This window comes from Patiria miniata, unplaced genomic scaffold (genome assembly GCF_015706575.1).
Source record: "Patiria miniata isolate m_02_andy unplaced genomic scaffold, ASM1570657v1 HiC_scaffold_16, whole genome shotgun sequence".
Taxonomy (NCBI): domain Eukaryota; kingdom Metazoa; phylum Echinodermata; class Asteroidea; order Valvatida; family Asterinidae; genus Patiria; species Patiria miniata.
In genome coordinates, this window is record NW_024037054.1 from 1,256,803 (window position 1) to 1,271,822 (window position 15,020).

Consider the following 15,020-nt stretch of genomic DNA (forward strand, 5'->3'; position numbering starts at 1 on the left):
CTTTGAATACGGTTTCTATAGTAATCCTCCTTTGATTTGTTGATCTCTCTCTGGACAAGATTTCTCGACGAGACCATTCAGTGATACTCCGATGAGAGGCAGTTTGTCTGGAATGGATCAGTTCCTTTACCATGGGGACATCCATGGTTTATCCTTACAATGCATGTTGATCTCTCTGGTGGGAAAGAAGGACTGTACAGCAGGAAGGAGATCCTTGTAAAAGTTCTCACATTTGGCTTTAACACCAACTGCCTTGGTCACGGCAGACCAATCATGAGTCACTATCCAATCTCTGAAGCATCTGATGTCTGACTGACGCATCGGTTGGATTGTTTTGCGATGAGTCTGGTTTCGATGTTGCACTTTGTAGTTTTTCGGCTCCCATATCACACCTCTGTGGTCACTACGGCTGAGTGGAGATGACAGTTGCACGGCTGAATATAGTTTGTGAAGGTTTGTGACAATTTTGTCAAGGATAACATCATTTTGCGTAGCTTTATCAACATTTTGTTTCAGTCTGTGATTATTGATGAGCGGGGTCATATTCAAGTGGTTAACATCTCCAAGTATGATGAGTCCTGCATCAGGATGACTCGCAAGGATATCGTCCACTGCGTGTGTCATATGCTGAATAAGGGATTCGCTGTTTGGGTTGTTAGGAGGATAATACACCGACGCTACAATAATGGAACAGTGTTCGTGGCAGTAGATGAGGGCGTAATTGCGCCCATACAATTTCATGCTCTGTAGGGACATTGAGGCGAGCCAAGGGTGTAGGGTTTATGTTGTTTTTTTTATGTAGAGGGCCACACCCCCTCCACGCCTGTTGATTTGGCTTTTTGTAAACATCGAGTAGCCAGGGATCTTGAATGCGTCGTCAGGAATGTCGTCAGTGAACCACATCTCGCTCACTGACACGAGGTCGAAATCATTATCTCTGACAACAGTTATGAATTCGTCGAATTTGTTGACCAGTGATTGTGTATTCGTCATATAAACTGACGGTAAAGTGACTGTAGTTTCTCCAATGCCACTTTGAAAGATTGTTTTTGTCGAGGTCTTCTATTCACCTTTCTTGGTTTTGGTTTGGTTATTCGCACAAGTATTTGTCTTTCCCCTGCAATGTGCGTGTGTATGTCTCGATAAGCGTATATGTGACGGCCGCCTCTTCGACTTCGGAGATGTAGAATTTTCAATTCCTTCAGAGTTTGGAAAAGACATGGTTCAATATATTTAGCACTATAAGCATGTCTCAGAGAGAAGAGTTCTAAACTGGTGTACTGGATTGGTAGTGACATAATTAGCATACAAAAGTCTAAAGCACTTGGATGACAATGGCGACTCTCCACATTCTGGAAAGGCTGGTTAATCACACAAATGGGAAGCTGCTCAAATACATTGAACGCACAAACACAAAGGGCATCACTGTCCCATTGACTCTACACACGTAGGCTGCTTACGTGTAGGAGTATGAAGTTCCAAGTCAGAAAAGTAGCTACGATCTTCGTCAAAATTCCTGGAAATGTCCAAGCAATGTGAACATGTCACCTGGTCCTCTGAAATCACTACTTCTCAATGAATGCTTAGTACAAATTTAAAACTATAATACACTGTAAAAACGGTAAAAAATGGGAGACAATTCAGAGCAGAAAATAGGTGTGGCAGCAGCTCAAACAGCGCCCTCAACTTCAGGATATAATAGATGGTATTGGCAGTTTTTGTCATCATAGATGAAGTATTTACCCGGGAAAAAAACATCAAATTTCGAGGACAACACCGTTTACACAAATTTCGTTGTTTAATTAGGTTTTCATTAAAAACGTTTTAGAGAGATGTGGTCCCGAACTAATAAAACAAAAGCGACATTTCATAGTTCATTTTAAAGCTAAAGATATTGTGCTCGGCGTTAACATGATTATGTAGTTATCACTTATCAGAATTCAATAATACAGACCAAAAAGTAGACTCATGAATATTCAAAAATATCATTAGCTGGCTAGACAGACTTCGACACCAGATCAGGCGCAGAGCCCTGCAAATCTGAAAGCCGCCGCGCGCAGGGGTCTTTGTTGACGAGTATGCATGGTATTTGCCACCAGTACAGGCCGTTATCACGCGGCTAACCAGGAGTTTGGCTGAGTCGTTAATCCTTGTGTGTAAGATCCGTGGTCTAGCATGTGATGAAGAAAGGTGCAGGACTTTCATCTGGCTGTCGTTCAAAACAAGATAGTTGTTTGCCATATCATCATTTAGTATCACATTTGAAGTTCACAACGTGAACATGTACCAATCAAAATAAAGATATTGATTAAGTAGTGTTTGAATGCTTCAAGATACATGAATATCAGCCAGAGTCATTGATTCATTTTACTATTAATATGAGTTGCCCAACTTTAATAAGTCCCTGGAAAAAGCCGCTCCAGGGTGAGGGCTACAATATAGATGCAAAAAAAAACAAAAAAGAAGGAGCTCGGAATAAAAGGAATTTACAGCATAGACAGATATTTAAAGGGCTTCAATGGACTATGTAATCTATGTACAAGATATGGCACATTTAAACCAATTCCATGTTGATGAAGCAAAAGAGAAGAAAGAAATTAAGTAGAGCTTATAAGTGACTGTTTGCTTCGCATGGATGTTACACAAAAATATTAATATACAGGATGGATAAAAAAACTGAAGCCGAGATAATATTGCTAATTGGAACAGAAGTAGGGCACATGTGAATCAAAGGGAGATATTTTCCATTAGGATTGAATCTTCTTTAAAATGACACCCTGATCATATCATTACATTCAAGGTTGACTGAGCAGTGACCAATTTTATGACAGGGTCTATTTAGTGAATCGTGCCACTGTTCAATTGTAAGTTTTTGTGGCGTCATTTGTCACAGAGTAAAAGGCTATGGTTGCCAATCAAGGCACATGGGGAAAAAAGAGATTTTACGATGAGAAGTGGCGCAATTCTCTCAATAGAAACTTTCATAAAATTGGTCACCGCTCAGTCAACCATGAATGTAAGGACATGATCAAGGTGTCATTTTAAAGAGTAGATTTTTTCAACCCTAACAGAGAATATCTCCTTTTGATTCACATGTGCCCTACTTCTGTTCCAATTAGCAATAATATCTTGGTTTCGTTTTTTTTTTATCCACCCTGTATATTCATTCTTAATATAGATTTTGTTTTACCTTTATCATCCTATTCATTGCCAGAGATTGGGAAGCCCTCACTAGACCAGCTATTTCTGCCCCGCTGAAGTTCTTGGTAAGTGAAGCAAGCTTGTCTATTTTGACATCATCTGCTAGTTTCTTGTTTTCACGCATCTTTGAAACATATATATCCAAAATCTGCATCCTTCCTTCTTCATTAGGAAGGCCTGTAGTTAAAGAAATTGGAAATTTACAAGAATGGTTCACTGAAATGCAAGTTTACAAAACTTGAGCATGTTTAAACTTCTCAAATAAACAACATGAAGAAACTGACTAGGTTGAAGAAAAAAGATTGAACTGCAAGGTTGTAATATTTGACCTTAGGAACACTTTACCAGCACATTACCAACTGAGCTATCCAACCCCATGTTGGTGGCCTCCCAGTTTGTCAGTGTCTTTGTTCATGGGCCACTGGTAAGAAGCAATAATCTTATGTGTATCATGTGGCCAAGATTCATGCCCTAAGTCTCAATGTTAAACAATAATAGCAATGTTGAGTTGTCATAATCTACCATATTCTTTTTGAGTGATCACTGAGTACTATGTGCAAAAATGTCCTTTACTAGTGTAGCATTGGTGGTACATTGTCTGGTGAAATGCTCCCATCAAAAAAGAACACTGATGACATATCAAAGAGATTGTTGGCAGCAACTTCTGATGGTGTGTGCAACTTTTCCCAAGTGAGGATATCCGGTAGGCACATGCAAACATGCACACATGGCAAGGCAACAGTATGGCAACAGTATATCTACTCAGCTTCGCTTGCAGGGCAATGAAAGCACACAAATTTTTGCAGGGTTGGCCCAAGCACTCTGGCCAGCCATATGTACTTCCTCCTTGCTTGCCTCATCGCTCCTTTGCAAGTCACATTTGCATGAGGCTGTCGATAACAATTTTTGATTATTGATATCCTATCCTTTCCGGTGCCGTCCTCTGACAGAGGGTGGGTGGCAGCCAACTTTGCAGTACATGTCCAGGATTGGTGATCTTTGGCATGTCGCACAGCTGTGTGGATGGCAGCAAGAGCACCTTATTCTGAATGCTTGGTTGGATATGATTGAGTGCATTGAAAACTGCCTGCAGCTCTACGGCATTGATGTGCCAAGCTTGTTGATGTTAAAGCCACATTTCTGCTATTTGACAAGGAGTTAATGTGGCTCCCCAGCCTGATCGAGAGGCATCTGGTTAGGACTCTTGTTGGTCGCGATTTTGGGAATTTTAGGACGCTTCTCAAATTTCCACCATATCTATCCACCATAGAAGGTGTGGCTGTAGGTAGACAACATGGCACCATGAGGCTGATTGGGATATGTCTCAGTTGATAGTGAGCAAGGAGGTGGAGTTGAAGTGGGCGCATGTGAAGTCGACAATAAGCCACCAGGTCCACCATACTTGCCATTAATCCCAGTAGTTTTAGCCATGCTGCTGCTGGGACCACCGTTTTTTTCGAGGAACGCATTGTTGGAGGTTTTGTGCACGTATTTCTGTAGGGAAGGCAATACTTGTTGGGGTCTGGGTGGGAGTTGGTTGCGAATTCGCTTCCTCGATGAGGAATCCAAGTTGAGTCGCCATACCCACGGTCACACTGAATGCTTTGCTGAATTCCTGCTTTGACCGACTGACCACCAGCCAATCGTGCAGATACATGAACACCATGATATTTTGCTTGTGAAGGGCAGCTCCTAAGGCTTTCACAATCGTTGTGAAGACCCTGGGAGATGTTGAAAACCTGAATGGAAGGGCTGTAAACTCATACATCACTTTTTTGTAGCAGAATTGCAGATATTGATCATGACAAGGATGAATTGGAACATGCAGGTAAGCATCTTTGAGGTCCAGGGATGCAGCCCATGCTGGTATTGGAATCGATTCCAGAACTACCTGAAGGGAGTCCATGCGGAATCCTTTCTGGCGAGCGAATCTGTTTAATGGTTTGGGATTTAAGATGGGTTGCCATGTTCCTGTTCCTTTCTTTGGTGTGAGGAAGAAAGCTGATTGAAAACCTGATGATTCTTCCTGTGGATCTACAAATTGAATTGCATTCTTTGAAAGAAGAGACTTGATCTCTGTCTCTAGAGCAATGCATTTGGGTTGGTCGGATGGAATCCGTGTGTCTGATATGGGAGGGGGAGGGTGCTCGTGAATTCTTTTGCATAGCCTTGTTCTATTATTTTGAGCACCCACCAATCGGAGACGACCTGGGACCATGACCCTATGAAGTTTTGGGGGCCTGCTATATTTATGGGGGCCCGCCATAATGTTAGGCAGTGAACTTTCCTGCCATGCCACTCGGCTTGCAGGATTGATTTTGGTGGCACTGATTAATTTATTGGGAAGTGAACCATGACTGGGGCATCGCATATTGACCATGGGTCCTTCCTCGATAACTCTGAATGGGGCGTCCTGAAGAAGGTTAGAAGCTCCCCGTTGATTTCATGGTCTTCGTCGAGTCTGGCCCTGACTTGGGAACAGGCTTGCCAAGTTGATTTTATCAGTGGCCTCAATGCACTTAGCTTCTGCCACCATCGACTCCTGGAATCTCCTGGCAAAAAAATCTGGACCCAGAAGAGGGAGTGATTCCATGCCTTTTCTCACCCCGTCAGAAGGGAAAAACAGTGCATCCAGCATGTTGTTTCTGGGGGCAGTAGTAGATCCAAGCAAACTGTTTCATGAACATGCGTAAGGTTTCATCCAAACAGTGGATGACTGCTGATAAAATGTCCACTGGAACAGTATTACAATCCTTGCTTCCTCTGACAAGATACTCCGAAAGAAATAAGAGGAAAGATGTTGTGTGTAATCCGAACAGAGAAGCCCAATCCACTTTATTCAAGGTGTCTTCCAGCTTATTTCTGGTTCGGGCGGCAAAAAGTCCTTCAGTAGAACTTGATCCTGTTCCATCTGCAGTCAGCTTATCTTTGGCTGGGTCAAGAACGGTAGGGACGGACAAGCAGTTTTCAAAATCGTTCGCAGGAAAGCGAACAAGCTTGCCTGATTGTTAAACGATTTCCATTTCTTAGCCTCGGTCACAGATTGGATGTGCTTGGTGCAATATTGATCCAAGGGTAAAAATGGAAAGGGTTTAGCATTTATGGATCATATCAGGTTGGACAAGGCGCAGTTGTGATTCCAAGGGAGAGAGGTGACGTGTATCAATATCATCTTCATCCAATGATCCTTGGTCTCTGGAACATGCCTCAGCTTGACCAGTGAAATTCCCACTGCCAAGTGGAGGCATTGTGGATCTCACATCTCATGTTGTCAAATCTCCGTCTGAATGAGATAAATTTTACAGGTGGGTGAATAGTAGTTGGCGGTGAGGCAGGAGGGCAACTCACTGTATGAGGGTTATCTTGTAGGTCACCCAGAGCCCAACCCGGGCCATTGAAAACAGGTCACTGTATGAGACTCTGCCATGTACATGGGGCACTATTGGGGCCGAGTTGGTCTGCATGGGTGGCGAGTTGGTCTGCATGTGGGATGAGTTCGTCCGAGCAAGGGGTGACTTGACCCAGTGGTGGGGCGAACTGGCCCACATTCACTATTATGGCCGACAACGTTGTAGAAATATTTTGGAAAGCTTGCATGAAGTCGGCAGTGGAAACAGATTCAGATTCTTTGTTTTGACCTCTAATTTCGATTATACTATCGGAAGACGACTCTGATTCAGAGTAGCATTTCTTGCTGGATTTTCCCTTTTTTGGGCAATCGGCTCCGGAGAGACTTGGATGAGGGCAGAACAGCAGAAATTCTGGAACACCGAAGTAATTCTGAGGATGAATCAACCATCGATGTAATAAGGAAATATGTCTGTCATCCCGCGAGGATAAGTAAGAAAATGTCCCGTCTCTGCGTTGTCTGTATTCGCTACTGATGAGGTTAGTTGGGTTCGCCTGGGATTTGTTCCGAGGCATCAGAGGCCAAATCTGCAAGGATAACGTCCCGTTTGCCCTTGAAACTTCGTCCCTTGGACTGTGATTTCGAATGGCTCTTACTGCCTCGCTTTGTGTTGACCCCGACAGCTGTGGATGACAAGACAGGCTGATCACTCTGGCCCACTGCCTGGCTCGTGGTGACGCCAACGCCCAGTTTGGTCGTTGGGGTGAATCTTGCTTTTTGAGGGAGAACTTTCCCTGGCAAGTTCAGTCTGGTTAAGGTCCCTGGGAGAAGAACTTCTCCCTGGACTCACCCACAGGGAGCTGGTGGCCTTGTGGATAGCACTGATTCCACGTTACATGTTAGCAAACTCCGAGACGATTTGTTCTTGTTGCCGAATGTTACATTGTCTGTTGAAGACATTTGGGGTTAAAAACTCACATTCTTGTCGACACGAAGAAATAAATCAAACAGAAGACTGAAGATACTCTAGTTTTATTGTAAACTACAAAAGCTCTTAGACAAATGAAAAAAGGCTAGGATATTTTACAAGAAATCCGCACAGAAACATATCACGTCCGTCTTCGAACACTGCTAAGAGAAAAGAGGAAGAATGTAGCGGGTACACCGCAGGGCATGAAAGTTAGGCTAACGTGTGAACTAAGACAAGATAAGTTTGCGGTAGCACCATGTAAATAAATCTCTTTTGTGAGTATGTGTGGTTCTGAAAAGAACCGGAGGGACTCAACATTTCGAACAGTATGCTCTGCCCGTCGTCAGGAGAGAGCATACTGTTCAAAATGTTGAGTCCCTCCGGTTCTTTTCAGAACCACACATACTCACAAAAGAGATTTAATCACATGGTGCTACCGCAAACTTATCTTGTCTTAGTATCTTTCCACCATGCAAACCTTCAAATCTCAACGTGTGAACTCTTAGTGAATGAATTGCGCCCTCTACAGAAATAGGCATCAGTAGTGGCTCTACGGGTGAGTAGTGTGCAGTAGACTTTAAAAAGTTATATTACAATTTGTTAAAACTATGCTCTTGAACACAAAAAGTGTGAAGCATACATCTACTCTTGCCCCATATACATTGTATACATGCCTGCTTGTTTTGTTATTAGCTGTCAGTTTCAAATCTTGGGTAGAATTTTAGTTCAAAGATTTCTACTGCCTTTTGCAGTCAACCACAATAATGCTACATTATTAAAATATAGTAAAAAAACAATCACATCCATGTAATGGTTGTGTTTCACTGTATGATGCAATGAAGATGGGATACATTTGTAAGATTTTAACACATTTTGAGATGAGATATATGGGTCATTCAGTGTAACTAAATTGTTGTTGTTAAATTTGACTCTCCAAGGTGTTCAAGAAAGTTTCAGAGCATCTGGATGATTTGCAGCACATTTTAAAGAAGAAGCGGTTAATCAATGGTGTGATACGGATACCACAACTTGCCATAATATTTGGTAAGTATTTTAATTTCGCAAAATGTTTCCCAACTTCATTGAACGAACCGCATCTATATTGACGTATCATGGTCCAACCAAAAAAGTCAGGTCAGATCAGGAGATCTGCTACTGGTAACCTGTAAACCAGTACAACCTGTTTCAGGGTCGGGTCGTCGGCGACTAAACTGTCAACCCCACCAGCTTCCATAGAGCCTGGTGAGGAGGGTGGCTGGACACCCTGGTGGAACTAAAAACAAAATCCACCTTCAAAGGCATCGGCTTAGGAGAGCCAATGATAGCCATCCAGCAAATCTCTCCATCAATAACACTCCTCGTTGCTGAACATGCCAGCGTTAGGGGTTGGAGACGAATCATAGGATATTGATGATTATCGGCTGCTAACCAACTGCCTAACAAGCAGATCACATCACCTATTAGGCCATGTAGGGCCAATCACCGACATGAGTCCTCGAGAATAAGATCATTCTCACCAATCTCGATTATGAAAGTCACAAAGATAAGAATTACGATGGATGTCTCGGACTAAATCCGACAGGTTGACAAGGCAGGGGGAAACCTATTGGACCTCTGTTTCTGATAGAAGCCGCCGAAAGCCCTTCAATGTATCTACTATTAGCATTTAACATCTTAACGTACAATGTGCGTACCCTCCACAAAGCAGGCAAATAACATCAGCTTACTACAGGATGCGAGGAATTCAACATCGACATAGTAGCTGTCCAAGAAAACAAGTGGTTGACTACAGTCCCTGTAGCTTACCACTGGAGTGATAATAACAACTGGCTCTTCCTTTACTCTTCAGCAAGTGAAAGAAGGCAAGGAGGAGTAGGCATGCTGCTTAAGAAAGACATAGCAAAACACTTGCAGCGTGCTGAAAAAATCTCAGAAAGAATCATCATGGCACACTTTGAAGGCAACCCAAAAGTGACAATCATCTCTGCGTATGCACCTACTGAGGATGCCTCCCAAGAGTCAAAGGATGAATTCTACTTGACACAATCCAGACCATAATCCAGACCATACCAGCACACAATGTGGTTCTAGTCGCAGGAGACTTCAATACTAGAATTGGTCATGACAGCCATTTAACAAATCCTAGGATTGTTGGACAAGCTTCTTTCCATGATACAACCAACAGAAATGGAGCCCAATTGGTTGAGTTGTGTGAACAATGCAAACTTCGACCAGTGCAGTTTAAATTTGACCAACTTGACCACATCCTTATCAGAGGCAAATGGCTGAACTCAGTCCAAAACTGTCGTGCATACAACACAGTGGAGCTTGATTCAGACCATAGGATTGTCACCGCAAAGTTCAAACTCAGCCTCAGGACAACTGGAGGAAAGAAACTAAAAAACACAAAATATGACTGGAATAAACTACAGCAACCTCAAGTGAAAGAATCTTTCAACATGGCTTTAAAGAAACACTTTGAGGTGTTGATGTCAGAGGAAGACAACCCCACTATTCAAACCACATATGACTCTTTTGAGACAGCAGTGAATGATGCAGCTCTGAATACTCTGGGAAAAAAGAAATCATCCTCCTTGCCATCATGGGTGAGCTCCCGGACTGGAGACCTGCGTCGGCGCCGCGATGCTGCAAAGGCCAAATTCCAAACATCACGCAGTTCAGCTTCAAGAAGGATTTGGCGCAAATTGGTTGAAGACCTGACCAAATCCTATCAACAAGATGAGGCAAAACACCTAGAGAACCAAATAATGGAACTTAACAGCGCTGCCTTAAGAAACGACACTAAGAAAACATGGTCCCTGGTAAAAGAATTGGCTGGAAAAAAAAATGCTTCAAGAGTCAAGGTGAAAAAGAGAGATGGTTCCCAAGTTAATACCACATCAGAACTGCTTGAAGAATGGAGAAACTATTTCAGGGACCTTCTGAATGCAGATCTAAATACCACAACAGAACCACCCTCTCCAGCACCTCTTGCCTTACCAATAGACACAAGTCCAATCACTCTTGAGGAAGTACAAGAAGCAATCTGCACACTCAAGTGCCGAAAAGCAGCTGGATTTGACGGTGCAATCACAGAGGAAGTCTTAAAAGAATGGAGGTGACTATATCCAAACCATTATCCATGATATCTGCAACCAGGTCTACACCTCCGGGGCAGCCCCTTCCCAGTGGAAGACTAACATCATTCTACCACTGCCAAAGAAAGGCGACTTATCACAGATGGGTAACTACAGAGGCATCGGCTTGATGTCAATTGCAGCCAAAGTGTACAACAAGATTTTGCTGAATAGAATACGACCAGTAGTGGACCCACTGCTGAGGGAAAACCAAGCTGGCTTCAGAAAGGGCAGGAGCTGTTCTGAACAGATCCACATTCTTCGCAGAATCATGGAAGGGGCAAAAGATCAACAGCTTCCACTGTTTATTACATTCATTGACTTTCGCAAAGCATTTGATTCTATAGACCGCCCAAGATCGAGCCATTTGGAAAAACATTGCAGTACCCACAGGTCAGCCTATTTTCATATGACTTACTGAGTCACTGTGTAACTGAATCCCAGACTGAATGACTGAGACACTGAATATAACTAACATCCTAAACTGAGATTTAATACACATGTACATCATATTACAATGTACAGTGCACATAGGCAGTGTGATGCACCGACATGGCTCTTTTTTGTTGATCATCCATGTCTTGGTCCGGGGGTATAAGGGCAAAAAAATATTTGCACATAGTCCACATTTTTTTCAATACACCTTATGTAGAGCAGGAAATCCCAGAAGGTGTTCTTTCTTTTAATCAAAGTGTCGCGGGCAAAGTGGGAATCCACGCAATGTTGGAATTCCCACTTTGTCCAGCTGGGCAAAATGGGAATTCCAATACTGCCCGGAAATGAAGAAATGTATCCAAAACTTACATAATAGACAAAATTGTACAAAGGGATGTTAAAACTAGAGGTCTATGTCTGCTTGAAAACAGAACATAGGTCTTTTCTGGTTATTTTTTTTGTATGACTTTATGCATTTTTGCCAATGTACAGTCATGTAAATTATATTTTGTTGTTCAAAGTTAATAAAAAAGTTATATTGAGCTAGTATAGCCAACAGATATAAAATGTATTGTGGTCTTGGTCATGGGCGTCGCCAGAATTTTTTCTAGAGGGGGGCAAACAATTTTTGCCAAAAAATGCTTGTATTTCTCAACACATTCTCAATTTATCAGTTTTAGAGGGGGGCAGGGATATTTTGCCCCCCAACTCATTAAATTTACACCACTTTGTCTTCGCGCTTCTTTTTCTTTCTTTTTTTTCCTTTTTTTTTCTTCCTTTTTTTTTTTTTTTTTTTGGGTGCTTTTCCAGGGGGGGCAAGTGCCCCCCCCTTGCCCCCCTCTCGCGACGCCCATGGTCTTGGTTTGTACTAAGGTTGAAGTCAATCCAAAGATGTGTTAAATTTTAGATGAGGAATGAAATTGGAATGATGACGTCACCTCACTTTTTACCTATAACACATCCTGGTCTACCTACATACCAAGTTTCAACCCAATTTGACTTATAGTTCTCTAGATATAGGACTTAACAATATGCACATTTAGGATGGCGTCACGTGACCCATGATGACGTCATCTTGACGTCAACTCAATTTTCATCTATAACACATCCCGGTCTACCTACATACCAAGTTTCATCCCAATCAGACTTACAGTTCTGTAGATATGGGACTTTACAATATGCACTTTTAAAATGATGTCACATGACCCATGATGACGTCACCATGACATCACTCTTCGGGACACAACTTTGCGATAGGGACTATGCACGTGGTAACTTTGAATGATGTATGACAAAGATAAATGCCAAAAAACGTGTACAAAGTCTATGGGATTTAGGCGACAAAAAGAAATAAAAAAAAATTTAAAAATGGGAACAAAAACAAAGGCTTTTCCGCAACTTTGCAGAAAAGCCCCCCCCCCCCCCCAAAAGAGAACAAAAACAAAGGCTTTTCCGCTCTATGCTGAAAAGCCAATTACCCATTGGTAATATTCCTACATTGCGCTGTTACTAAACCTGGGCAAAGTGGGAATATGTATTACATATAGCCTTTTACATTTCAATTCATTACAATTCATTACAATTGTCCGTAATTCCCACTTTGCCCAGGTTCTGTAATAGGGCAATGTGGGAATATTATCAATGGGTACTTTGAACAGCGCTTATCTACATGTATATAGCAAATTACATTTGAACGAAATTCCCACGTTGCCTCGGTTCTGTAGTAGGGCAATTTGGGAACAACATTCCCACTTTGCCCTGGGCAAATTCCGAATTTACCCAGATTCCTACATTGCACGTGACAAAAGCACAAAAGAATCTCGCGATCCAAAAATTGGGTTTTGACGTTACTACTCATTGCTGAAAATATAAAGTTTGGTGCTAAAGGGACCTGTTTGTTCTTAGGACAAAAAATCAGCAATTTTTGCCACAAATCAAGTTTTAGTGTTCCAGACATGCTCCGACAAGACGGAACATGGTGTGTTGATCATAGTTCTCCAGTGCGGGGAGGGACAGGCGGGCCAGAATTTAGCCATTTCTGATGTCTTGATCTCAACTTAATCATCTGTAATTATTTCAGTACTTTTTAACATAAAAAAAATGAAACCTCTTCCTTTAAAGTGTGTTGTACTATTTGGAAATTGCAATCGCAAATGACTATTTTCCATATTAAAAAGACCAGTACACACACACCCACAATGAATGTTTTACAATTTGTCTTGCCGCTGATCTGCTGATGGTTTTATTTACAAATACATGTAAATCTGAATCAGCCTAGTACTAGCACGACTAGGCCCTATTAAACCAAGCAAATTTCTGGAAAATGTAAAGGGAAAATAGTTTGATTAAATTACACAGATTTTAAACTTGAATTCAATATATAGTTAAATAAATTTTGAAGTGGTTTATTCTCCTCGCAATTGATAAACTAATAATTCCAACTTTCAACAAAACATGGAGGAACATCAGCAAGCATCCTTGCAACAATTTACAAATTATGTCATACACACAATCACATTTCCAAAATAAAAAGGGGAAAAAATGCAGATGAAAATACATGGTTCTCAATTTCAGTACAGAAGAAGTTAATATCTTAAACAGATGAAAAACAAAAATTCCTTTGTAATATTTAAAACTTTGGGCAGCGGAATGACACCAGTTGAAGCCATTTGGTGCAGCACTTTGACAACTGTATATATGGGCTTTGTGTGCACAAAAGAGAAGCTTTTGTTTCGTTTTTGCTCATATAGTTCTAAGTACATGTACGCATGGCTTATCTTATGCATAACCAGTGTTCTAGCCAGGGTGAAACTATAGCCTAGGCGCATTTTGGATTCTAGACGCACTGTGGTGCAATCAAGGTGATTCCTGGCCACTTTCACACTGACCCGGATTCAAGATTAAAAAACTATCAAATTTGATACACTAATCCAGTATGTCTTTAAAGAGCACGTTCATCCACTCATTTAAAAAAAAAAGAATTACTGAAATTCACCCATGATACCAGAAGTTCTGCATGTTTTACAAAAGTAACCCATTTTTATAGCTGTCCATGGAGTGCTTTTGGAAGTTATTGAGTTTAGTGAGAATTACAGATTACACACCAACTTTTAAATACCAATGAGATTGTAATAATAGAAATCAAGATTGCGACCTTATTTTTACTGTGAGAATATGAGAAACAATTCAAGTCTACGAAATATTGATGGCAATTTTTGTATGTTCCTTTGGAAGTTCTCGTTCATTCATGAGGTGGGAAAACGTCCATGTTTCATTGTAATCAACGGGTATTATCAATTCACAGCAAGGTAAATGGAAATAGAGTATGCAATGTAAGTGAAATGTTTACAGTTAAAAGTCAACATGATGTACTTTATCCCTTTTTTTTTAATCCTTTTATTTTTAAATAAAATGGAACAAGCAAAATATTTTAAAAATATCCTGTGATAACAACCGGTCATGCAAAACGTGCTCAGTGGCGCCAAAGTGCATGTCTATTCAGTTCTTAGATAAAAAAATACTGCAATGAGTGCCGCCATTGTGATGCTCGAGACGGTCCACGCAAGTTGCGGTATGGTTACGGGACGTCTGGAGGTCCCGCAAATTTATGGGTGGTTTATGGGCACACGCAGATTTAAGGGGGTTTCGTGAATAATCCGCAAGTGCTTAAGTGAGGGTTGCAGGGAAGTTGCGTGCCTGCAAATCATTGCGGGTGCTTTGTGAATAAGGATTCTGGACCCTACACTGTAAGGGCTTCAAGCTCCGCACTTGCATTAGTCCTCGGAACAAATGCCCCTACGCTATAATTTCACCCTGGCTAGAACACTGAATTATGCAACGCAGTGATGTAAATGGTTATTTTCCTAAGTAGATTAGTTTTTTGGGTCAGTGTCTTGACATCCCATGGAGGTTCCAGCCAGGTATTTAA

General features: G+C 41.6%; 1 protein-coding gene across 2 annotated transcripts in view; it reads right to left on the minus strand.

Annotated features, from left to right (window-relative positions):
* The window catches only part of LOC119722623 (vesicle-fusing ATPase-like), a 236,076-nt gene that overhangs the window by 79,851 nt on the left and 141,205 nt on the right, over positions 1-15,020 (minus strand). For both annotated transcript variants that reach the window (XM_038192822.1, XM_038192821.1), the window contains exon 17: positions 3,191-3,378. In XM_038192822.1, the coding sequence (XP_038048750.1) occupies positions 3,191-3,378 (188 nt within the window). The remainder of the gene's footprint in view (positions 1-3,190; positions 3,379-15,020) is intronic.